This window comes from Chiloscyllium plagiosum, unplaced genomic scaffold, assembly GCF_037043375.1.
Source record: "Chiloscyllium plagiosum isolate Xiang-an unplaced genomic scaffold, Cpla_swu_hap1 HiC_scaffold_3, whole genome shotgun sequence".
Lineage (NCBI taxonomy): Eukaryota > Metazoa > Chordata > Chondrichthyes > Orectolobiformes > Hemiscylliidae > Chiloscyllium > Chiloscyllium plagiosum.
The window spans coordinates 105,320,737-105,348,548 of NW_028270141.1; the positions used below are offsets into that span (position 1 = coordinate 105,320,737).

Consider the following 27,812-nt stretch of genomic DNA (forward strand, 5'->3'; position numbering starts at 1 on the left):
TGCCAGTTTGCATCGGAAACAGTGCTCCTTGGCATTGAAAGTACAGAAGTCACACAACCAAACTTTGTAACCTAGATGTCCTCTTGTGGAGAAGATACTAATATCAGAATGTTGCTGCTATCCTCAAAACTCTCTTATTAACATTTCAAATATCAACATAATTGAGATCAGCTATCCTCAGTCTGTTGATTTTCATACTTTCCACAACAGTTAGTGCCAGTTGTTGAGCATGACTTAATTAATTTCTGGGCACAGATATTGACACTGTTAGAGAAACCATCCAAAACAGATACCTTCTTTGCCATGTATAATTACATAGCCAGTTGTAAGTATCGACCTCCTTCTTTTGCAATTGGCTGAATGTTGAATTCATATCTCCCTTATCTAGCTGAGCTGTTTGAAATTATAATAAATACATCTTCTATTTTATTATGTTTATCTTGCTTGTTTCTCATCAAGTAAAGAGTGCTTTAGTACAAATTTTATCTGTTTCTATCTATTCAGTTACCAATCTAAATTCCTCTGTAAATTGATTTTAAAAAGTCTATTTATCTCCACTGCCTTCTCTGTTTTAGTTTCGTCTATAAATTCAACAAAATTACAAATAGTTTGGTGACCAGGTTATCTGTGTCAAGAAGTATTTTGTATTCCAGCACCATCAATGAAGAGCTCCCAGCTCCCAATTCAAAATTACATCTCACAATGCCCTTCATGTCATTACCCCTTAACCACTTCCCTCAACTGTCACTTAATCTCCCATTTAATGTTGGTTTGTTATAGTTTTTAGTTTAACTAGAAGTCTTCAAGGTGGATTAAGTTTTTGCTCTTTTTTTCAAAATTGTTCACATGTTTGTTACAAATACAATGGGAATCTATCAGAACCCTTTGATTCTGTCATGGTTCTTGTCAGTACCCCAAAATCTCTGCCTTTCCACATCTTCCAATATATTCATGCACAACAGTGTACCAACACTTTGATCTTTGGTGAAAAACTTTAAGAATAATTCATGATTTGGAGGTGCTGGTGTTGGACTGGGATGTACAAAGTTAAAAATCACACAATACCAGCTTTTCGTCTAACAGGTTTATGTGGAAGCACTAGCTTTTGGAGCGCTGCTCCTTAATCAACCACCTGATGAAGGAGCAGTGCTCCAACAGCTAGTGCTTCCAAATAAACCTGTTGGACTATAACCTGGTGTGGTGTGATTTTTAATTATGTCAATTCAGCATTTTTCCTTTATTTCAAGTTGCTTGTTACTCCTACTTTAAGATTTTTACCTCTATTCAGTTTTGCACCAAGGTAACAAAACAAAACAGTTTTCATGAGTTTTGCTACATTCTGCTCTCATTGTCCTGGATTGTGCTATCTCTGTTAATTTCCTTCAGAAATATTCCATATTCCTTCCAAGATTCCACTCTTGCTCTTTCTCAATAGGTGTGGCACAATTCAAAAAGTTAGTGGGTGGCACAATGGTTAGCACTGCTGCCTCACAGCTCCAGAGACCTGGGTTCAATTCCAGCCTCAGGCGACTGTCTGTGTGGAGTTTGCACATTCTCCCTGTGTCTGTGTGGGTTTCCTCCGGGTGCTCCAGTTTCCTCCCACAGTCCAAAAATGTGCAGGGTTAGGTGAATTGGCCATGCTAAATTGCCTGTAGTCTTAGGTGTAGTGGTCTGGGTGGGTTGCGCTTCGGCAGGTTGGTTTGGGCTGAAGGGCCTGTTTCCGTGCTGTAAGTAATCTAAAATATGGAAATTTTCAATTTAATTTGAGTATTGCTGAAAAAGGCGCATTTCATCGAAGCTTTCATCTTGACCCGCATCAGAACATTTCACAAGAAATATCAAAGAAAAAACAACATTTATAATGTTGCTTTCCTTCACTTTGGCATTTTTTTTGTCAATCTAATAAAAGCAGGATGTACAACTTCAACAAAATGTGTCTTTTTTTTCAACAATACTGAAGTTCTGTCCTTCCAAGCAATTTAATTTCTTGATCCATCTACTTTGAGGGTTCTATCTTGGGGTTACAGCTATTCCTTTGTATGATGCATTTGTTTTGTGCATTTTACTTGGAAATTTGGGAAGACAGCTATGGTACCTTGGAAAGTGTGTTCCTCCTCCATTCTAGGGACATGGTAAGGGTTTCAGGACCACCTTGTTGTAATCTTCAGTTAGTTGGCAAAGGACAAATTGGTCAGTTACCAAAAGTACAAAGCTACATTACCCACATCACTGTTCCTACAAATAAATTATGATTCTGGAGAGAAGTCTAAAACTTCTAAGAAAAATATCAATATAATCATAGTTTTATCTTTCCAAAAGCTTTTGATAAAAAATAAATTGTACTTTTTTCTCATTATACCATCAAGTAATATGAACACTAATCTCCTCGCGGGTAACCCAGTGAGATATTTTTCGGTCAATCCATGTCGGCTCATTCTGATGTTTTGAGTTGTCCTTTTAGATGTGTTTTCAGGTTTAGTGTTTTAATTGGGATAAGAATTTCACTTCCATGTTCCTTTTGCAAACACGTTTGAGTTCGTGTGCTCTCTTTGTGTCTGCTCCCTGTCCTAAAATGTCAATCAGCCAGAGGTTTGCCCGGGATTATCGCATATTGCAACACAATGAGAGCAGCACTCTGAAATCTTGACGTTTGTCTGGAATCCGTTTGAATGACCATAATGTCCTACTCAGTGACAGTAATGCGACATGAATACCCGGCTTTAGTCAGACAATGTTTGACAGCAGGCAATGAAAGGGCTCGGAGGCTGCAGTGACAAGCGGTAGTACAGTGTACACTCGGGCAGAGATGCTGCCAACATATTAACTTCCAGGCGAGCTGTTGGTAAATTTGCCGTCCACTGCATTTAGCATGTCCACTCCGGAGGTCTGATGGGACATTACAGGGAGTCAGGGAGGATGGGGGTGGGGGGTGGGGGGGGAGACTTGGTGTGCGGAGGGTGTCATTCACTCCAACATGCACTGGAAATGTTATCAATTGATTCACTTTCACAAAATGCAATGGAGACAGTGAGAGACTTCACGGCAGGACTGTAACAATAAGCAGTTACATATGGATAGGTTAAAAACAAAGCTCGTGCTGTTAGGTAAAACAAGTCACGCCTTAAACGATTGAGTTCCTCTTTGAACCCCACCCCCCGACCACCCTCACTATTCCAGATTCCGGGAGGTAAATTAACCAGCTTGTGCCAAATGGGATTGGGAGACTGCCCCAAATTCTCAGCAGGTCAGGCAGCATCTGTAAAGAGAAACAGAGTTAGCAATTCAGGTCGACAGCTTTTCAAATGCAGCTCGGGAGTTCCCTAAAGTTCACAAGAGATTGAGTGCGGTCCAAGGTGGAGGGGGTATGGGGGACCTGGGTGTTTATTTTAACGGCAGGGAGCTTCTTTCAGGACACTGGACAGCAGCCTGAAGGTGTGGGTGGGATTGTGTCTGCTGATGGTCGATGTGTTATTGACATTCCCCCCCCCCCCCCGCTGAGGTTGTGCTGGGGTGTATTGTTGGTCTCGATTCAGACAACAACAATTAAATCGCTGGCCGGAGATCAAATGCCAACCGGCCGCCCCTGTCAGTCCTGTTCATTCTCAGTCAGGTCTTCAGGAAGACTGCGGTTTGCCGGACTCCTCAGCCCTGTGGCTTTTTGCAAGCGTTTCCCCCTCTCGAGCAAACTTGGAGCCGGGGCATTTACGGGAGCCCGCTCTGTCACCTTAAAATGACAATGGAGATTTGTTGGTGATAGGATGCAGGAGACGAACAGCGAAGTCGGTCTGGATATCCTCCCCAACGCCTCAATATTCATTCCCCCACCCACCGCCCTGTCCCAAGCCTCACTCTCCTGCGGTTTTGTTGCTCGCCTTCCCTCAGAAAGTCTTCCGTTAAAGAGCACTCGCCTGTGACTGAGCACTAAAACCAACAGCAGATGAACAGCAACACGTTAAAACCGTTGTGTGCACAAATTATTTGTTACAGATCTAGGAGGTGGGCTGTTTTAAGGATGTCAGGGGGGAGAAAAACTAGGGAATTGCATTTGTTCTAGGAGCTGTAAAGCGGCTGTTGGATTTATTCCTTGGCCAAGGTGACAGGATGGATTCCAGATCTTTTTTGTGCATTTCATCCTCTCACAGCATTCCCCCCCCCCCCCTCCCCCCGCCCCTCCTATGATTTACATGCGAGGTCCACAGTCCTGCAGAGAGCTCCCGGCGCGGATCGAGCATGTAAGAGTCTCCTTGACAGGGTGTCAACACGTGATAAGGTGACAAGGGCTTCATAAATGTGCCGGAGAGAGAGAGATAGAGAGGCGGAAAGCGAGGGAGGGAGGGAGGGAGAGAGAGAATCCCAAAAGCTAGCCCAGGTCGGGAGGGGGCAGCGGCGTGAGGTTCCCGGGAGAGACAGAAAATAGAGAGTGAGTATATGTGGGGGGGGTTGGGGGTGGTGAGAGAGATCAGTCAGCACTGGTACAAGCTCCCAGCAAATCAACTATGGAAATCTAATCGACCGAGCGCAGTATGGGAGGCAGCAGCGTTTTAATCCAGTCTCCAATTCCTTTCACTAGAGAAATCTCTTAGAAGAGGAGGGGGTAAAGAACACCACACAAAGTGCTTGAGAACCAGATCAATCCAAGCTGACAAAAGAGATCCCGAAGCTGTAAATGCAATTCGTCAATTAACGGTAAGTTCATTTTGAGGGAATGCTTTTGTACATCTCATATGTTTTATTTTTTGTATTATAAAAGCTGTTAACTTTCGAATGCAACGAGGCTGTGAATTGCATTTTCCAGGGGAGAGAGGTATTTCAGCATATTTTCCCTCGTGATCCAGTTGAATGCATTGTAGTTTAATGATGTTTGCTAATGATTGCTATCAAAACGACATTGATGACGAACATGATTAGCTTGGAACTACAGCACAGAGTTTGAAACACAAAACAAAGGGAAATTTTTGATGCAATGTTCCATTCAACTTCTGGCACCTTGCAAAATGTGAGAAGGAGTCAGAAATGGAGACAGCTCCATCATTTCCAAGGTGATTATCTTCGGCACTGGTCCTTGGGCATTCTTGCACCCTTTGTGTGAGTGAATGCTTCTCTGCTTGAAGCCTTTCCTTGGAGAGGCAGGTGCGAAAAATCTAACCACCTCTTTCATGTCTCCAATGTTAAACTGTTGTGATTTTGCACAGAAATACCATCGGCCGAGTCCAATTACTGTGTAGAATAGAACTATATAAATAAATCCTAGTGGTTAAAATTATGAAAAAAATTACCTTTGTTAAAAGAACCTTTTAATTTGTAATCATATCATAAATCTACAAAATGCAGCAGTTTTTTATGAATAATCTAAATATATTTGAAACAACTTTAGATACAAAGGGGAAAAAATAGTATTCTATTAGACCTGATTATGTTATTAACTTTTTATAAAATGTACTTTTGAGACCTGGGATTCTGTTTTAAAAACTAACAAACAAAAAGATAGAATTTCGGAATAAGAAGCTGGAGAATTCTCTCCCTGTAAAGAAAGAATGAGTTGTGTAGCATTCAAAGTACAATCATTTTTAAAAAAAAATACATCATATACAAAAATCAAACTTTGAAAATGTGAGACGTTATAGCGACGATTATCCCGTGCGCGTATGTAACTCTCATTCACTTAAATGCACTCGACAATACTAGTCATCCAGTACCTTGAACCTAAATGTTTCATGTCGCCAAAACAATCAATCATCACATGATCCTATCTTGGCAATGATCAGTCAGCCATTGAATGAGTGGGCGAGTCGCCCATCAACCTGAAAACCCAAGAGATTGATTGACATTTCAGCAAAACATAACTACATCAGTCAAACAACCCAGCAATTAAACGGAATTAAATTGTTTGATATATGTGTAGCAAATTCTCTTTTAAGAAAAAAATGCTCTTGCTTCTCTTAAATCTACGGACGGCTTGTCACCCCATTAGACGTCTGACTGAACGGCCGTGGACTGGCCCTAGATGATCACTGATTCGTGTTAAACAGTAACGACTCTGTCCTGGCACCGCGTGCCAGTTTGTGAGTTGCCACAGACACTCCTGAGTCTATCAGTCATCAGTGTGAATCATGATTCAGAAGGATGACTTCTTCCATCGCTGATAATTTAAAACAGCTCACATACCACCAGATCAGGTTATTAGCTTGTACACACGCATATTCTTGAAAGGTCTTTACAGTTAGTTTGTTCAGAACGGACGCATAGTGGGAAGTTATTTGACCCAATACCGAAAGAGCGCTGAATTTACTACAAACATCAATCAATGTCCCTGAGAACTCTGGAGGAGAGGAGTCCATTTAAATCTAGAGCTAACTGTACAACTTATTATTCACAATTAATACCCGCAGATTCTTCAAGACAACCTAAGTTGACAGATCAAGATGAGAGTACAGACGAAAAAAAAGCATTGGCTTCAGATATTGTACTTGGCGTCAGTTGAGTGGCTGACGATCATCGATGCCATGGTAAAGACTGAATTAAGATAGAACAATAGGATTTACAGAGGGATAATCTATTACTTCATGAAATCTCGCCAGAAGAACAAAGTTTCGTTTGTCCTTTGCAATATCGTCCTCACAATCTACTTGTGTAGAACGATTACCCTAATTTCCATACATCGTTGTAACCAGCTGTAAAAAAGACTTTGCAATGCTTCTTTTTAATATTTTCCAGCGGACTACAATCCTTCACATCCATTCATTTAAAGTACCTTTTTTCTTAAATCAGTTGACATAAGAGACAACGCACAAAAGAAATCTCAAACCATAGACATCTACAGCAACTCATATTATTCATGTCAATCAATTTTTTTTTACCCACTAAGGGTTTCTGGCAGATTAGATGCATCATCTGGTGCTTGGAGGCACAGGCAATAATTGAAAGAAAACATAGATACACTTTGTATGCAGTATACCAAGAGGAAAGCTCATAATTCCTCGTAGTGTAAAGGGAAAGTATTTATGCTCCATGTCTTGTGGGGAATGAGTTTTGGTTCTCCATTGGGGTTTGTTCCTGTGGATTTCAGTTGACTATTCTGTGCGTATAATTCCTGGATATCACTTGCAAGTAGTCGTATGATTCCTGACATAGATGCTTACCTTGATTCATTGGCAGTATTCTTGTCTTTGGTTTAGTAAGTTGTGGTGTCAAAGTCCCTCTGCAGAGGTTCGAGTCTATAACCTCGGCTGACAGTTCAATGCAGTACTGAGGCAGGGCTGCACTATTGCAGGTGCTGATGGTTTGGTTGCGACTTTAAATTGAAGTCCCATATTCTCTTGTAGATGGAACTAAAAGATCTCAAGGCATCTCAAGATACCTCAAGGTATTCTGAAGAAAATTATAGGATTCCCCTAGGTCCTGCCCAATATTTATCCCTCCGCTAACACCACAAATATGGATTGCCGGGTTATTTATCTCAGTTGTTCTTCTGAGATCTTGCTGTGCACATGTTGACTACTGCATTTTCATGCATTACAAAACTGATGATAATGCAGAAGTATGCAATTGTTTGCAATGCACTATGGGAAATCCTGAAATTATGAATGTCCCTGTATAAATGCAAGCTCTTTAATTCCTTGTTTCTTAATTGGTGAATGTTGTGAAGTGTAATATTTTAGCAGAATACATGTATTTTGAAAGTTATTATGTTGGATGAGCATGCTTCTTGCTTTAACATTGCAGGAGGTGCATAAATTTTCAATAATCCAAATAGTGTGCATATTTTTAGGGAAGAGTAGAACAAGTGACCACTACAAATCTAAAGTTGGGAGTGAGATCTTGATGATACAGTGACAGTGCATTTCTAACACTCATGATTGTACATTATACCCATATTACCTTATAGTATGCTATCATGATGGCTAATTTTAGACTGTGCCTCGTTGAGGCACACAATGGCTACTACTATAGCACTCTTAATCCTGTATGCACTTTCCTTCAGTGCCACCCTCTTTGGTCTCTTCAGCTTTGCAAACTTCTTCCTTTTATGCATATTCCCAACTCTTCTAAATAAACTACCCACAACTCTCTTTAACTCATTGGCCTACCCTCACCCTTTCTGTTAGCCTCCACTTGGTTTTCTGTGAAATTTCTGTCTCATTACCATGCCTGAAACCTTTCTAGACATTCATAACCTCTTTCTGGTTCAAGGCTGGCTTCCACCATGACTGGATATGACAAAAAAGACTACTGCACAAAGCGAAGAACTCATGGTGTCGAGATCAATTTATTAAAATGGATAAAGGATTGACTAACTGAACGAAAGCAGTGAGTTGTGAGGAATGAATAATTTTCAGATTAGCAAACCTGTAACTTGTCAGTTGCCACAGGGATCAGTGCTGAAGCCTCAGCATTTACAATTTACACTACTCAACTTGGATAAAGGGATTGATTAGAGTGGTGTTGGAAAAGCACAGCAGGTCAGGCAGCAACCAAGGAGGATGAAAATTGATGTTGCGGGCAAAATCCCTTCATCAGGAATAGAGGCAGGGAGATTGCAGGGTGGAGAGATAAATGAGAGGGGAGTGGGGGTGGGAGAAAGTAGCATAGAGTACAATAGGTGAATGGGGGTGGGGATGGAGGTAATAGGTCAGAGAGGAGGGTGGGGGAAGGTAGCAAAGAGTACAATGCGTGAATGTGGGTGGGGATAAAGGTGATAGGTCAGAGAGGAGGGTGGAGCGGATAGGTGGAAAGGAAGATAGGTTGGTGGGACAAGTCATGGGGATGGTGCAGAGCTGGAAGGTTGAAACTGGGGTGATGTGGGGGATGGGGAAATGAGGAAACTGTTGAAGTCCACATTGATGCCCTGGGGTTGAAGTGTTCCTAGGCGGAAGATGAGGCGTTCTTCCTCCAGGCGTCGGGTGATGAGGGAGCAGCGGTGGAGGATGCCCAGGACCTGCATGACCTCGGCAGAGTGGGATGGGGAGATGAAATGTTGGGCCACAGGGTGGTGTGGTTGATAGGTGCGGGTGTCCCGGAGATGTTCCATAAAGCGCTCTGCGAGGAGGCATCCAGTCTTCCCAATGTAGAGGAGACCGCATCGGGAGCAATGGATGCAGTAAATGACATTGGTGGATGTGCAGGTAAAACTTTGATGGATATGGAAGGCTCCTTTGGGGCCTTGGATGGAGGTGAGGGAGGAGGTGTGGTCGCATGTTTTGCAATTCCTGCAGTGGCAGGGGAAGGTGCCAGGAGGGGATGGTGGGTTGTTGGGGGGCGTGGACCTGACCAGGTGGTCATGGAGGGAACAGTCTTTGTGGAAAGCGGAAAGGGTGGGGCAGGAAATAGATCTCTGGGGTCCATTTGGAGCTGTTGGAAATGTCGGCAGAGTCTATTCTAACCAAACTTGCTGATGACGCAAGTTCTGAGGAGGACACAGACTGGATGAATGGATAAGGATATGTTAAGTGCATAGACAAAAGTTTGGAAGATGCAGCATAAAAATGTGTGAATGTTGATTTTAATTACAATAATAGAAAAACAATTATAATTAAAATGGAGGGAGATTCCAGAATTCAGTGAGACACAGGAATCTAGATGCCTTCATGCATCAAACACAAAAGCTAACATGTAGGTACAGCAAATATATAGAAAGGCAAGGGAAATGTTATTCCCTACTCCATGAAGGATGAAATGTAAAAGTCGGAAAATCTTGCTATGACTGTATGAGTGTTGGTGAGACCACACCTGGAGTACCATGTGTGGTTTTGGTCTCTTTATTAAAGGAAAACAATGCGAATGGGATGAATATACCATCAATGAGGAGGATCCATACCTCTAGAGCAAGATTAACGTGGAGGTCTCTGGTAGCCAATGTCCTTTTAGGGCATGGAACCTGAAGAGATAAGACACTTGTAGTTGAGGTAGCACAGTGAAGCTTCATTAGATTGATTCCTGAATTGTTTTATGAGAAAAGGTTGATCAGACTGGACCTATACTCATCAGAGTTCAGAAGAATGAAAGGGACCTTATTGAAAGATAAAACATTCCGAGGGGACTTAACAGACAAAATGCTGAGTGGATGTGCAGTGATCTAGAACCGGGGGCTAGAATATACTGCCCCGCACCAATCAACCACACCGCCCTGTGACCTAACATTTCAACTCCCCCTCCCACTCTGCCGAGGACATGGAGATCCTGGGCCTCCATCACCGCCGTTCCCTCACCACCCGATGCCTGGAGGAAGAACACCTCATCTTCCGCCTTGGAACACTTCAACCCCAGGGCATCAATGTGGACTTCAACAGTTTCCTCATTTCCCCTTCCCCCACCTCACCCCAATTCCAAACTTCCAGCTCAGCACTATCCCCATGACTTGTACTACCTGCCTATCTTCTTTTCCACCTATCCACTCCACCCTCCTCCCTGACCTATCACCTTCATCCCCTCCCCCACTCACCTATTGTACTCTATGCTACTTTCTCCCCACCCCCACCCTCCTCTCATTTATCTCTCCACCCTTCAGGCACTCTGCCTGTATTCTTGATGAAGGGCTTTTGCCCGAAACATCGATTTTACTGCTCCTTGGATGCTGCCTGAACTGCTATGCTTTTCCAGCACCACTAATCCAGAATCTGATTTCCAGCATCTGCAGTCATTGTTTTTACCCACACAATCAGATCACCCAGATCTTATTAAGTGGTGCAGCAAGTCTGACGGATTATGTGCTCTTATTTCTTATATACATATACAATGGTAGTGCCAAGTCCATTAATCAAGAAGGAGACTTAATATGGTAAATGTGGAGAGTTTATTTCTCCTTGTGGGAGAGTTTTGGTCCAGAGAGCATAATTTCAGAATAAGGGCTTGCGCAGTTAAGATAGAGAAGAGGAGGTATTTCTTGTCTCAGAAGTTTGTGAATCTGTGGAATTTTTTACTGCAGATGGCTATTGAGAGTGGGCTGTTACATATATTCAAGACAGAGATGGTCAGATTTTTAATCTGTAAGGGATTCAAAGTTTATAGAAAAAATGAGTTGAGGATTATCAGATAAGACATGATTTCATTGAATGCTGGAAGAGACTCGATGGACTGAATGGTCTAATTCTGCTCCTATATCTTGTGGTCTTTATTAAATGTTTCATATAAGTTGCAAGTTGTTGCTTTTGAGACTACCATGAGGGCAACAAAATTGGAATAGTTGATCAATGGTTGTCTATCAAAGAGAAATTTTAGGTGCAGGATGAAGCTAAAGAAGTCAAACATGGATTGGTGGAGGAAGAGATAGATGGTAACTTTTTCCAAAGATAGATCTGAGAAGAAATAAAATAATTGAATACAAAAGGTGAATGAAGTTTGGGATGAAGGTTCTAATAAAATGCAGGATCTTAAAGGAAATATGTAAGTGGTGGAAGTGTGGAAGCCAAATTAAGACAACTGGGAAGCAAACACGAGTTGAGCTCTTCCAATGTGTATCATGACACCACTACAGCAGTTAGAATGAAATACGCACAAAACCAGATGTGTGGCCTGTAAGGAAAAAGGAGTGAATCAAGTGCGTTGACTTCCCCATTAAAATTGCTTCACTCCAATGTCCTAGTACCTCTAATATTAATGTTGCTACTTCAAGACTGACCTTCTAAACCCATTCCCATTTCCTTGTTCATTGCTGTCATCACTCCTTAGCACACCCCAACAAGATTTATGTCACCTCTCCCTCATCCTTCCAATAATCTGTCTAATGAACATCTAATATAACCCTTACACATAGCCCTGCAAAATGTTTCCTTAATGAGAAACATCTCAACTTACAGAAGTTTGACTCATTCCTTCCTTAAATTATGAAACTACGCTCTCTGGTCCTAGACCCTCCCACAGGAGAAATAAACTCTCCACATTTACCTTGTTGAATCCTCTAAGAATCTTGTATGTTTCAATAAAGTCACCTGTCATTCGTCTAAACTCCAATGAGTACAGGGCAAACCTACTCAACCTCGCCACATAAATCTGAGTATCAGTATTCTGGACTGCTTCGTCTGCTAGTATATCCTGGATAAGGAATTCCAAGTTCACTAAAATTCCCCATCTATGTCATTAATATTTACTGTGAATAATTGTGGGCCCCAGGACTGATACCCATGGCACTCCAGTAGTTACAGATTTGCATCCTGATAATACCTCCCCTTATTCCTGCTCTTTGTTTTCTATTAGTTAGACAATCCTCTCCCCATGATAATATGCTACCTCCAACAGCATCACGTTATTAAGTAGTATTATGTATGGTACCTTATCAAATCCGAATATATATATCATTGTCTACTTCTCCTTTATTGATCCTGCTTGTTAGTGCCTCAAAGAATTCTAGTACATTTGTCAGGTCTGATTTCCCATTCATGAAGCCATGCCGACTCTGTTTGATCATATTATATATTTTTAAATATTCTATTATATTCTTAATAATAGACTCTAACATTTCCCCAATAACAGATGTTAAGTTAACCGACAATTGTTCCTTGCTTTTTGTCTTTCTTCACTTTTTAAATAAAGGTGTTACACTGGCAGCTTTCCAATCCTATGGGACTTTTCCAAAATCTAAAGTTTTTGGAAGCTTAGTACCAGTATATCCACTATCTCTGTTATTACTTCTTTTAATATCCCATCAGGTCCAGGGGGACATACATTAAGCATGGTAAATAAGCATATAGTCAATCATGTAGCAATGCTTCAGAGGAATATTATCATCAGAATTTGACATCGAACCACATGAGGAGATATGAGGAGACAGATGGCCAAAAGCTTGGTAAAATTATATTCTTGATATCAATCTCCATAATACATTCAAATCTGTCCCTATCACTTCTTAAGGTGAAGTCATAATTCAGGTTTTCATCACCTCAAAGGTTTGATGTTTCCCATTTCTCATTTGACTTCACAAGCTTCCAAAGTATACAGACTCTGTCCAAATTAAATTATTACCCTCGACTCCAATATATGCCTTTGGAGCAGCCTGTCAGATCCAAAATTCTTCATAGTCTTGCTCCATCTGTACTTTGCAATCCACTCCTGATCTACTTTCTAGTGTGTAAACTCTGCTCTGCTACTCTGGACTTCCCCGCGACTCAGAATTACTGAATGGTGTAGAAGGAAACCATTTGATTTGACCATCATGTCAGCACCTGTTCTTCAAATGAGCAATTTATCTTGTGTCATTCCTCCCCCTTCTTCTCTCAATTCTGCACATTCTTTCTTTGTTCACTCTGTTCTGCTATTGCAAAATGCTTCTTCAGATATTATGCTCCTCCCCACCTGAGTTCAGATTTATCAACCTTTACTGCATCCCATTCTGTTTCGAAAGACTCGACTTTGCCTTTCTGATTCTGATCTCGCCAATAATCTTTTCACTTTCCAATACTCCCTTTCCTATTTCTTGGGACGTATTTTAGGATATTGTCTCCATGCAAAAAGCCTACAAAAAGAATCATGCAACATAGAAGGGAGCCACTTAGCCAAACAACCTTGTGTCTGCTCTTTAAAAGAGCCATTTAATTAGTTCCACTCTCCTCCTCTTTTTTCAAACCCCTGACATTTCCTTTATCACATATATACCAACTTCCCTTTGAAGCTTCAACAGATACTGTGTTCCTACTCACAGCAATTTAATGCATTAAAACACTTTACGTCTCAATTCTGGTTCTTTTGTCAATCATCTTAAAATCTATATTCATTGATTAGCAATCACACTTGCCTTGGAAACAATTTCTCCTATTTATCACATCAAATCCGTTAAACCTTTCTGCTTCTCTCCTGTAAGAACAACTTTAGCCACTCTAATTTCACCACATAACTGGAGTCTCTTGTATTTATGTACCACTCAATAGCCTCTGCATGCTCTCTCCAAGTTATTGACATAATGATTGTGTGGTGCACAGAATTGGAGCACCACAGAATTCTGAGAGTATTATGATGAATCCTATAAGTCTTATTAAAGGTTAGAACGATCCAATTGTTAGCTTTTATCTTAGTGCTAGCATGATTTCAGTTTCAGATTTCATAAATACCTCAAATGTGGACATAGCATAAATGAAATAGTCAATAATTTCAAATAAGAAAGGAATAGAAGGTTAAGCTGATATAGTTTGATGAAGCAGGATGGGAGGAGGTGAATTTAAATTGCAGAGATTAACATAGGCCAGTTAAGTCAAATAATGTTCTGTTTTCTACATATATAATATAAATCTAGAGATACTCTATATGTAAATGTCTATTCCCAGTTTGATATTATTCTTATTTTTGGCAGAGTAATTAGGTTCACACTTGAGATTATATTAGATTCCCTACAGAATGGAAACAGGCCCTTCAGCCCAACCAGTCCACACCGACCCTCTGAAGAGTAACCCACCCAGACCCATTCCCCTACCCTATGTTTATCCTGGACTAATGCACCTAACACTACAGGCAATTTAGCATGGCCAGTTCACCTGACCTGCATAGCTTTGGATTGTGGGAGGAAACCGGAGCAAACCCACGCAGACACAGGGGGAATGTGCAACCTCCACACAGACAGTCGCCTGACAGGGCAGGAATAGAACCCAGGTCCCTGGTGCTGTAAGACCACAGTGCTAACCACTGAGCCCGTGAGTATAATTTTGATGATGGTACATATTTTTTATAGAATGAGCACATATGTGACAAAGCTAGAATTTGTTACCCTTTCCTAATTGTCCTTGAACTGAACAGTTTGCTAGGCCATTTCAAAGGAATCAACCACATTATTGTGGATTTGGAGTCACATGTGAGCCACATTGGGTAAGGATTGCAGATTCACTTCCCTAAAATATATTAGTGAACCAGATGGATTTTTTTGACAAATGGCAATCGCTTAATGGTACCACTAACAATCTTGTAATTGCAGGTTTTTGTTTAATTCCACCAGCTTCCATGGTGGGCTATTTCCCAGAGCATTATCCAAAACTCTGGATTACAATATCTAGTGACATTACCACTACACCACTATATGGTCCCAAATTGTTAGATGTTATGTCTAGCAGTAAACACAAACACTAGTTGGGACTCACCAAATATTTCAGTACATTTGCACTACTGAGCTTACATAAGAAATATGTTGCACTTTCACTCAAGTCTGAAGGAAATTGGAAAATAGTTTAAAAAGTAGCATTTCTTTATACTGCCTTCAATCTGCCATTAATGTCAAGAGGAGACAAAGGCCAAGTGCACACTGAGGGTTTCCTATTTGTCATTTAGCTACACTTTTACCATTTCACAGACTTATCCTTTTTTGTGTTTTCCTACTTCTTTTCCTACCTCTGTACTTTCTTAAAACTGTTACGTCTCTAATTCTAATGAAATATCATCAATTTGAAATATTAACTGTTACTAGCTACACAGATGCAGAAAAGCCACTAAATATTTTAGCCTTTTCCAGTTTTATTTTCAGTTTTCCAGCAACAGCAGTTTTTGTTAAGTAAGTACATGTTGTTTTGGCATTGAAGGGGATTAAGAGACACAATTCTGTCTGAGTTTACTAATAATCTTTATATGCAGGTTTCTAAGTTTACTGTTGTGGTTTTATTTCTAGGTCTAAATTCCCAAGACAAACACAGGGCTTAACTACATTCTGGAGACATATCATTGAACACAGGAGGAAATTATAGCTAAGTATCTGTAACTCCCTCTGTGGGTGTCATTTAGTAAGCGCAGAATAGTACAAAACTCCAATTCTATGCTCAATGAAACTGAACATTATGTGGAACGACCTCCAGATAATCACTCAGTAATATCAGGCAACAAAACTAGTATAGTTACAACAAGTAGATTTCCTTATGATGAAAGCCTTTTCTCAGCAATTTCTGGAAACACCAAACTGCGCAGCATTCTTTATCCCTCAGAAGAGTGGGCCATTATATTTCTAAGTGTCTGCAGCTCTCCGGATATGGGAGTGAGTGTACTTTGATAATTACATCCTAGTCACTGTCAATTGCATACCATGAGACATGTGAGGAAGCTTGGATAGCACTCTGAGAGACAATTAAACACAGAGAAGGCAAACAATGCATGCCCTTGCTTTCTGTTATGCAGCATGTATACCGTATTTGTTGTGCAGTCGAATCAGTAATTCCCACCCCCTCGCTGCATGAAGGGCGACCTCTAGTGACTGCGACACAAACAATATTCCAAAACGCCCAACTCCGTATTTTCAGTTTCTGAAGGACCAGCTGTTATTGTTTCTTAATTATCCTGCGGATTGCACACTTAAAGCAGCCAGTTTGCAAAAGATACATAAGTAATATTGCATTGGATTTTACATTATTGATGACTTCACAGCAAAGCAGCTCAATACTTAAAAAACAGTGAGAAGATGTTTATGACCGTTTACATTCCTATTGCTTTCCAAGATGCCACATTAATCTTTTGAGGTTAATATTGGAAATTTCCTTTTCTTGCATATTTAGAGATGATTAGAGGAATGTATTAGTATATTGAGTTTGTCTATGTCGCTACAATACCATAGCGAATGGACACCCACACACTATTACACTGTTGAACTAACTTTACACCCTTTGTGAAGGCTTCTGCACTTCAAAGGCATGCAATGTCCTTAATATACATGACACATTTTTAAAGGATATTTTAGCAAAGATGTAGCATGGGACAGCTAAGGAATGCCAATGTGGTCAGAAATTATCTAACTAATTTTCCCTCTGTTGTCTCCGAATTACCATCATCTTGTCATTGATTGACTGAATCCTAAAGGAAATAACCGCTAGACTGGATCTATGGCAGATAGTGAGGAAAACAACAAGAAAGAAAAATCAATTTGATTGCATCCTCACCTATCCACCTGTAGCAGATGCACCTGTCCATTACAGTATTGGAAGGAGAAACCACCTCGCAGTCTTTGTGGTGATGATGTCCTGCCTTCACATAAGGATATCCTTCATCATGCTGTATGGCACTACAACTATGCTGAATGGGATAGATTTAGAACAGATATAACAACTCAAGACTAGGTATCCACGAGTTGCTATATTCAACCACAACCTCATAGCCCAGCATATTCCGCATTTTACCATTACAAAACAGGCAACATTCCCCATATTTTATGAATAAATAATAAAGGAAAATCCCATTTTTCCTTCAGTTCAAAAATATATAAGAATATATATATATATCTGGCTTGAGCACCTAAATAATGAAGCATTCCCAGCCCCCTAGAATGGAGAAGTACATAGATTTGCAACCCTTTGAATAAAAACATTTCTCGTTATCATTAATGGTTGACCCCTCATCCTGAAATTATTACCTGTCACCCTTACACCATTTGAACAGTTATATTATATGCGATTTCCTTTCTTTAAATTTGTCCAATGTATATGATCATTTGCAATGCAACACTTCTCCAATATTGTCCTGCAGTATCAGGTATGATTATTGATTAACCACAATATGGGATTTTAATCCATAACAAGGCATCCAGTTGAGCCAAGCCGATGCACACTAAATGGCTATTATCAACTACTTCCTGAATCTTCTGAATGTAACTGCATTTCTACTTTCAATTTATTGAAAGAGAACTGCCCCCTGGGTCCTGAAGTATCTCACTTGTCATCCCTTGCCAGCTCACAATTTTCTATTTATGGCATTTTTTTACGGCTTGGGTTTGAACTATTTCCTGCCAATTACTTTTCTATAGCCATTTATCTTAGCTGCTGATTCCTGATAGGGAACCACATAGAGTCATGGAGTCATAGAGATGTACAGCATGGAAACAGAGCCTTCGGTCCAACCCGTCCATGCCGACCAGATATCCCAACCCAATCTAGTCCCACCTGCCAGCACCCAGCCCATGTCCCTCCAAACCCTTCCTATTCATATACCCATCCAAATGCCTCTTAAATGTTGCAATTGTACCAGCTTCCACCACATCCCCTGGCAGCTCATTCCATACATGTACCACCCTCTGCGTGAAAAGGTTGCCCCTTAGGTCTCTTTTATATCTTTCCCCTCTCACCCTAAACCTATGCCCTCTAATTCTGGACTCCCCGACCCTAGGGAATAGACTTTGTCTATTTATCCTATCCATGCCCCTCATAATTTTGTAAACCTCTATAAGGTCACCCCTCAATCTCCGACACTCCAGGGAAAACAGCCCCAGCCTGTTCAGCCTCTCCCTGTAGCTCAAATCCTCCAACCCTGGCAACATCCTTGTAAATCTTTTCTGAACCTTTTCAAGTTTTACAACATCTTTCCGATAGGAAGGAGACCAGAATTGCACGCAATATTCTAAAATGGCCTAACCAATGTCCTGTACAGCCGCAACATGACCTCCTAACTCTTGTACTCAATACTCTGACCAATAAAGGAAAGCATACCAAACTCCTTCTTCACTATCCTATCTACCTGCGACTCCACTTTCAAGGAGCTATGAACCTGCACTCCAAGGTCTCATTGTTCAGCAACACTCCCTAAGACCTTACCATTACATCAAACACCTTTGAAAATCCAAACAAATAGCATCAAGTACAGGACCCCCAATATTGGGGTTGCAATATCTTCTTCATCAAAACATCAACATTTAAGTTTAAAGGGGTAATGTTCCTTCCCGAAGGTGTGTCATTTATCATTGCTGTCATATCTGTTAATGTTCCATTTCTGCTGTTGGGGTGCTGTGGACGTCCGGGACTGATGGTAAATCTGTTATTGTGCAAATGGTGAGTTCACATCTTCTTGATCAGATGGCTGCAGTAGAAGAACACCTCCTTAAGTTGGTCATACATGCATACAGTTATGAGAGTATATCTGGTCATTTACTTCCACTACATACCTTCGAACTGACAATTGAATTTTCCTTTCTCAAATTGTCACATAGTTTGGCTCTTGTTGAGAGCATTGAAGGTTTTACTCTGACTGTCCCTCCAATTCTCAACTCCAGCAAAGGTTTAACTGTCTTCTCAAAATTAAATCTGTCTTACTGCCAATTCACCTTGATTCTATCATTCACTACTTCTGACTTCAGTGGATGTTTTGCTATTGGAAGAACAGTTTGGATATGGTGTGGCATTAATCTTTGTATGACTACTTTTCATGCCTTCAGTAGATGTATATCTCCTCTTGAGGATTACGTTGAACTCACATATGCTGAATTTGCTTTATCACATTCTGATACTTATTAAATTAGATTAGATTACATTACAGTGTGGAAACAGGCCCTTCGGCCCAACAAGTCCACACTGACCCGCCGAAGCGCAACCCACCCATACCCCTACATTTACCCTTTACCTAACACTATGGGCAATTTAGCATGGCCAATTCACCTGACCTGCACATCTTTGGACTGTGGGAGGAAACCGGAGCACCCGGAGGAAACCCACGCAGACACGGGGAGAACGTGCAAACTCCACACAGTGAGGCGGGAATTGAACCCGGGTTTCTAGCGCTGTAAGGCAGCAGTGCTAACCACTGCGCCACCGTGCCAATACCTTTGAAGATTCTCAGCCTTTCTATTTGACTGGGAATAGAGTGGAGATAATACATTGTGTTGAATTTCCCAAACATTTATGAATTGGCTGAATTCTTCACTCTTGAATTGAAAGTCCTTGTCACTTCACAATGTCAAGAGTGCTGTAACAGTTGAAATGTGTTCTCAAGGTGTTCAACAATCCCACTAGTAGCTGTTGAAATCAGCTGGTCTACTTCCAGTCAGAATAGTAGTCTGGTGACAAGATAATCATTTCATGTGAGGGTGAAAAGGTCTTCTCCTAGCTTCATCCATAGCCTATCTGGAATTTTATGTGTCATCAGTGGTTCCCTAGCTTGATTAGCTTGATCATTATTAGAAGCACTGGACTGGCTGATATGGTCTTTGATTTTGTTGCCATGTTTAGCCGGTAGAGTACATCACTTGCCTTCCTCATTCTTGGTTTGACTCCTTGATATGGGTGCACTTTGGCATCTCTCCTCTCAACTCTTTCGATATCATGACTCCATTTCTTTTGTACAATACGCCATCTCAGACTGTCAATTGCAGCACTGGTGTTGTCACCCCGAGTGGCTTGATTTTAGTGAATACTGCTTCTTGTTTAGTGCCTCAAAACCACTAGACTTCCTTGGCCATGAGTTGGTATAACATTCTGATGACAAATTGTCAAGAACTAATTAGAAATCCAGAAAATCATTGTGCTGTTCTATCACTGTTATAGCTTTTATCTTTTCATGATAAAGATGAAAATCTTTTGCTGTCAGTAAATGACCTGTGTACTTGATTTTGGGCATCTTTTATTGCAATCTTTCTTATTTGTTTGAGGTTAATCTGGGAGCTATCTCTAGCAGTCACACTAGCTTTTGACTATGGTTTAGGGGCGGCACAGTGGCTCAGTGGTTAGCACTGCTGCCTCACAGAGCCAGAGACCTAGATTTGATTCCTGCCTTGGGCAACCGTTTGTGTGGAGTTTGCACGTTCTTCCCGTGTCTGCGTGGGTTTCCTCCGGGTGGTCCAGTTTCTTCCCACAAACCAAAAGATGTGCAGGTCGGGTGAATGGGCCATGCTAAATTGCCAAATCACAGGTAAATATAGGGTAGGGGAATGGGTCTGGGTGGGTTACTCTTCGGAGTGTTGGTGTGGACTTGTTGGGCCGAAGGGCCTGTTTCCATACTGTAGGGAATATAATCCACATGGTGGTTCAGTGGTTAGCACTGCTGCCTCACAGCACCAGGGTTAAATTCCTGCCCCGGGTGATTGTGTGGAGTTTGCACATTCTCCTCGTGTCTGCGTGGGTTTCCTCCGGGTACTTCAAAGATGTGCAGGTCAGGTGAATTGGCCATGATAAATTGCCCATAATATTAGGTATGTTAGTCAGGGGTAAATAGGGGGTAGGGGAATGGGTCTGGGTGGGTTGCTCTTCAGAGGGTCGGTGTGGATTTGTTGGGCTGAAGGGCCTGTTTCCATACTGTATGTAATCTAATTTAATTTTTTCAATGTGATTCTACAACAATAAATTAGCAGATCATTCACAATGTAGCTCCAATTCCAGCAAGATCACTAATTATCTCGTGTCTTCTGCATTAATATTCCACTAGAGCTATGGAAATGCAAATGGCATGTGAAATCATGTGTATCTCAGGAACAGAATCCAATAACTATCCATCACATCCAGGGTAGTGAAGATTTTTGTCTTTGCAAGTTATGGCAACATCCCTTCAATGTGGCTTAGGCCACTGAGATCTCTTCAGAATGATATTTAATTCCTTTGGGACAATGCACACCCTTTGCTTTCCTGGTTGTTTCACTGCTAAACCATTCTGTCACAAGATCTGTCACTTTCTTAGTTACTCCCATCTTTTCCAGCTCTTCTATGTTTTCTTTCAGACTGGTCTTTATGGAAGCTGGAACATTCCGTAGCAGATGCTGAATTATACTTTCATCTGCTTTGAAATGATTTTACCTAGGAAAACATCTTAAACCGAACATTTACTATTGTACATCTTTCGGATCTGGTCTATGGTCAAAGTTGTGGCACATTACAAAACTGTTGAGGCATGTTTAGGATTACCAGCCAAGCTTTAGACTTGCTGCGGCTGAACGTAGCCACATTTGCTTGCCATCTATGATCTCGGAATCCAAATCTTGGTTCCACACATTGCATTAGACTCTCAGAGTTTCCTGTCATTTGTTTTCAAGTGTTGCTTCATCATACAGCCTTCCCCTTATTTTTGAAAGCTTAAATTTTGGATTTTTATGTTGAGTAACTTTACTCATTCCTGTGAAGCTCGTGATGTTGCAGGATTCATTTGTGTCTATCTGGCACATTAGGTTGACCCGGTGTTCTCCTTCTGGTGTCATCACTCCTATAGTTTCAAACTATTTGTTACCTATCAACCGAACCAATCTTTTGCTTGGTGTAGATTTGTCAGAATCTTCAGCTGATATGTCTCTAGTATTCATCTGTCTCTATTTGTTGCACTTCCTTCCAGCCCAGCACCTGTATGCAAACTAACCTCTAGCTGTGAGAAAACTGCTTCCCTGGCACTGACCAAACCTTCTTTTCTTTTGTGTCTATACTATTTGCATTCTTCCCTTTATCCATGATCTCTTGGCTGTTATAGCCCAGAATGTCTATCGGCATGGTGGTTAGCCCAGCTGCCTCACAATCCCTCCCAGTGGCCTTGGGTGACTGTGTGGAGTTTACATGTTCTCCCCTTGTCTGTTTGGGTTTCCTCCAGGTGCTCCAATTTGAACCCACAGTCTAAAGATGTACAGGTTAGGTGGATTGACCACACTAAATTGTCCTTGTAATGTCCAGGGATGTGCCAGCTAGGTGAATTAGCCAAGCAGGGTTTTATGGTGGGAGGCGTGGGTCTGGGTGGGATGCTCTTCAGAATATAGATGTAGACTCATTGGCCTCTGCCTGCACTACAGGGATTCCGTGATTCGATGAATGTAATGTAAGGTCTAGTCTGTCCTGCCATGAATCTGCTCAATTCCTATTTTACAACAGTGACATCTCAGCACATGTCATTTTCTTTTGAGAATACATTTCTCCTCTCTCAGTAGACTTGCTGTCATTGTAGGGTCTCTTAAATCTGTTGCAATCTATCAATAATTAGATCATCTTTTAGTTGCCTATGCCACAGGAGTCTGTGAGATGTTTTAATGCATTTACACATTGATCAATGGATTATTCTTCATCCTGATCCTAAAATTGAACTCATACCATTCATAAGTTATTTCTTTTGAGGTTCAAAGCATGCCTACAAGCCTGTCAAAATTTATGCAACTCTTTTTCTGTTTCCTGAGAGATTTGAGGTGGTATACACTTTGAAACAGGCTCTCATCAAGATAAAAGTACAGTTACTCAAAGCTGCTCTGACTGGTGAACTAGATCTTCACCATTTTTAACTGAGCTATTGGTGTGGAAAAACTGCCAGTTCTGTTTCACCTTATATTTCATTTCAACTGGTCTGGAAGATGAAAAGTTGCAGTCATAATTGTATCTTACTCAATGTTTCAGTGACTTTTAGTCGCTTTCATAGCCCTGAACATTCCTATCTCCAACTCTTTGGTTTTATGCAGATTTCCAATACTCCATCCCATCTTCAGTCCTGACAACATGTTATATGTTCAATCTGATACTATGCTGCCAGTATTATCTCCTTATTGAACTTGGCTGCAAGATGTATATGCCCTCTCAGTGCCTCATGCTAGAGGTTACATGAGTACAGCAAGCCAGGTGGCATATAGGTTGCAGTGATGCATTTCTAACCCAAACACCCTATGCCTTTGTTCTGATATCTTTGTCACAATCAACTTGAGATAATTTTGTTTCTGTCTCCACAGATGCCACCAGACCTGCTAAGTGCCTGCAGAACATTCTGTTTTTATTTCAAATTTCCAGTATTTGTAGTATCTTGGCTTTGTATTGCAATACAAAAGCCCTGTCTTTGATGAGAATTTGGTAAAACAGGTCTCTTTGCCTTGGTGGACATTTGCTAGTTCCTCCTAATTCCCACACATAGTGCTTTAATATATTCTTCTTGTATTCCAATGAACTCAGTGACTACTTTGACATCTTTTTCATGCATAAACATATACTGCATATGGCATATTCTCCAGTGTATGCTGTGAGTATATTACTGCAGTCTATGTTTTGTCCTTGTAGTTTCAATATTCCGCTAAACTATTCATATCTGTCAATATTCCTAAGGCAACATTAATATTTCATTTTGCTGACAGTTGTGCACATATTCAGTGAAGTAAATTTTGTTTGCTCTCTGTTGTCTTCCTACTTGCCAGTGTTGGATATATTTCTATGCACTAATGTTACAATAAGCCAATCTTTCAGTTATCTTTACCATGAGCTAACTATGATTATTTACAAGGTGTCCACAGTCTTCTGGCTTGATGAAAATGAAGCATGTTGCTCAGTATCATGTGTGCCTCCGGCCTGCCCATGCAGATGTAGGGATTGTTCACTTCACTCCAATTGTGGCCATGCTCAACATTCCCAACCACTACATCCAAATGTAGTCAATGCTAAACTCTTATCTGTTGGCTGTAAAAATTCTCCATCAGGTAGATCAACCATTTCCTAGTGTGCAGAATTACATACTATGAAATTCTGTATGTAGAGTACAGAATTTCATAGTATCTAGAACTTGGCACTACACTGATAATTACTCACCTTTTATTATGCTTGAACTTCTAAGTCACATTCAAATAATCAATTATCAATAGAGTCATAGAGATGTACAGCACCGAAACATACTCTTTGGTCCAACCATCCATGCCGACCAGATATCCTAAATTAATCTAGTCCCATTGCCAGCACTTGACCCACATCCCTCTAAACCTTTCCTATTCATACACCCATCCAGATAGCTCTGCAATGTTGTAATTGTACCAATCTCCACCAATTCCTCTGGCAGCTCATTCCAGACATGCACCACCCTCTGTGTGAAAAAGTTGTCCTTTAAATCTCTTTTCAGTCTTTCCCCTCTCACCCTAAACCTATACCCTCTAGTTCTGGATTTCTCCACCCAGGGAAAAGACCTTGTCTATTTACCATATCATTGCCTCTCATGATTTTATAAACCTCTATTAGGTCACCGTCAGTTCCAATGCTCCGGGGAAAACAACCCTAGCCTATTCAGCCTCACCCTGTAGCTCAAATCCTCCAAACCTGGCAACATCCTTGTAAATCTTTTCTGAACCCTTTCAAGTTTCACAACATCCTTTTTATAACAGGGAGATCAGAATTGGACATAGTATTCCAAAAGTGGCCTAATCAGTGTCCTGTACAGTTGCAATGTGATGTCTCAACTCCTGTACTCAATACCCTGACCAATAAAGGAAAGCATAACACACACCGTCTTCACTATTCTACCTACCTGCGACTCCACTTTCAAGGAACTATGATCCTGTACTCCAAGGTCTCTTTTTTCAGCAACATTCTCCAGGACACTGCCAGTAAGTGTATAAGTCCGGCCCTGACATGCCTTTCTAAAATGCAGCAATTCACATTTATCTAATTTAAACTCCATTTGCCACTCCTTAGTGCATTGGCCCAGTTGATCAAGGTCCTGTTGTACTCTGAAGTAACCTTCTTCACTGTCCACTACACCGTCTATTTTGGTATCATCTGCAAACTCAGTAAATATATTTCCTATGTTCACATCCAAATTATTTATATAAATGATTTAAAATAGTGGACCCAGCACCGATTCTTATGGCACACCGTTGGTCACAGGCCTCCACTCTGAAAAGCAATCATCCACCACCACAATCTGTCTCCTTAACTTGGAGCCAGTTCTGTATCCAAATGGCTAAATCTCCCTGTATTCCATGCGATCTAATGTTACTAACCAGTCTCCCATGTGGAAGTTTTTTGATGCCTGACTGAAGTCCACATAGATCATGTCCAATGCTCTACCTTCATCAATCCTCTTCATTACTTCTTTAAAAAACTTAGTCAAGTTAGTGAGCCACAATTTCCCACAGACAAAACCAATTGAATGACATTCTACTGCTCTCCTCTGTGTGAGTATTTGTGAAATGTCCATTAGTGACATCACAGTGAAATAAGCAGTTCCAGTCTAAATATGTAGAAAAGTCTTGCTCTAGCAGTACAGGATCATCACATACCTCAAAACTGCCTTTATACTTCCCATGAATCCCACTCCTTCGATTATGAACATTACCGACGTTTGGTTAATGATTGAGCTTTGCATTCTTTTGACCTTCAGAGGTTGTGTATGTGCGTATGTTGTGATAAGATTAACTGACTGATACAAGTGAAGCACACTAAGCAGATGCTGAAGCTCATCATGTGAAAAACTATAACAGTAGAAAAAGGGAAGGGGTTTGCTTTTTTGATACAATGGTACTGTCCCAACATCTGAGACAGGAGAATTTGGTTCAAGTTTCACCTGCTCCAGAGTGGAGTAATAACATCTCTAGGCAGGTTGCTTAGAAAACATCTTGCACTAGAGGGGCCGCAAGAATTGCTGGAGTGAAATTCTGTAGTTGCTTATTGAGCTTTGAGGTCCAGCCGTGAATCATGCTTCTGGTACAAGAATGGATATGTGTTGCAGTAAAATCCTTCACTTTGATGAGCAATAAAAACATTAACAAAGAGCTATCTTTCCTGGAAAGTAAATTGGGAAAACAAAGCATATAATATCTTGTTCCAGAGCTTGCAAATCCTATCTTTACACATCACATAAAATATATTAAAATAAGATTTAATTGAATACTCTCATGTCTCAGTTTTTGTTACATTGCTGGTACAATGTGCAGAATAACTTGTTTTTACTTATTCAAGGGTGTAGGAGTCTCTGGCTAGATCTGCAATAATTGCGCATCCCTTGTCGCCTCTTTGAAATAGTAATTCAAAACGAGAAAAACTTTCAACATTGGTTTAAGGCTTAGTTCAATAATTAATCATGAACTAACCTTTGAAGAATCAGTAATTTTAAAATGTGAGCTTTTTTACCATTAATGTAACTATGGTTTTTGGAGACCTCTGACGTTCCTGACTGTAGAGTAAGGATATATATGGAGATTTAAAACTTCCATATCATTTATTTGCTTCAATCCTATTTAAAGGTGTCCTGTGATAAAATCAATAGTGTCCTTGCTTCTGACCTGGAAACTGTACATTCAAATTTCACACCAGGACTTGTTGTCTAAGGAAGGGCTATCAAGAATGTATCAGACAAGCTGAGAATCATCTTGTAAATCTTCCCAGCACATGCCTGTGGCCAGTGTTAAGATAGAGTGAGATTCCTGGTCAGTCCATGTGATGGAAAGAAATTGGAGCCTCAACCATCACTATCCATAGATCCTTCCAAACTTATGACCTCCTACCAAATGGAAGGATAAGGGCAGCAGGAGCCTGGGAGCACCACCAGCTGCATGTTCCCTCCAAGACACAAACCACCTTGATTGGAAACTATGTCATTGTATTTGGGTCCTAATCCTGGAATTCCCCTTCCCATTTCATTATGGATGCACCTACAGCACAAGGACTGCAGTAGTTCAAGAATGCAACTCATCAGCACCTTCTCACAGGCAACTACAAATAGGCACTAAATGCTGGTCCCGCCAGCAATACTCACATCCTGTGAATGAATTCTTAATAAAGCTGAAATGCTAACCTGCTTTTTCCTCCATTGCCATGCCAACAGATCTGTTGTATACTTTGGAACGTTTTGCTATTATTTTGACTATTAAGGATTAGTAATTGGAAATTGTGACGGCTTCCATAAAGGGGCAAGTGATCCATTCCATCAGGTTAGCATCCAGGAAATCTATGCTGAGTTGCAGAGATGGTATACACTGTTGCCATTGATGGTGAAGAGAGTCAGTATTGATGCTGGTGCACGTGGTGCCAGTTAAGTAGCTGCTTTGACCTGAATGATGTCAAGCTTCTTGTTTGCTGCTGGAGTTCCTCTCCTCCAGGCAAATGAGGAGAATTCCATCGAACTCCTGAACTGTGCTTTGTAGATGGTGAACGGCTCTGGGGAGTCAGGAGGTGAGTTACTTGCTACAACATTCCTAGCCTTGACCTGTTCTTGTAGCTACAGTATCTATATGGCTGGTCCAGGTCAGCCAGATTGTGGTCAGTGACAGAATATTGTCAGCAGGGCAATTTAGTGATAGTAATGCCACTGAATATCAAGAGGCAATGGCTAAATCTTTGTTTGGCAATGGTCATTGTGTGGTTATACTCTGATTGCCAGATTCTCTTCAGACATGTTTAATGAAATGAAAGACGCTGTGATCTGCTCATTGATGTTCTCAAATTCCAACCATCTCCTAA

The 27,812-nt window shown here is 40.8% G+C and overlaps 1 protein-coding gene across 4 annotated transcripts in view; it reads left to right on the top strand.

Moving 5' to 3' along the window:
• Nucleotides 1-4,154: 4,154 nt before the first annotated feature.
• The window catches only part of cnr1 (cannabinoid receptor 1), a 36,707-nt gene continuing 13,049 nt past the window's right edge, over nt 4,155-27,812 (top strand). The window contains exons 1-3 of one of the 4 annotated variants that reach the window (XM_043686833.2): nt 4,155-4,232; nt 4,571-4,686; nt 6,390-6,506. In XM_043686833.2, the coding sequence (XP_043542768.1) occupies nt 6,423-6,506 (84 nt within the window). In that variant the 5' untranslated portion in view covers nt 4,155-4,232; nt 4,571-4,686; nt 6,390-6,422. Of the gene's footprint in view, nt 4,233-4,253; nt 4,271-4,472; nt 4,687-6,389; nt 6,507-27,812 lie in introns of those variants that run through there. The other 3 variants (XM_087982270.1, XM_043686840.2, XM_043686872.2) reach the window with 3 other exon arrangements.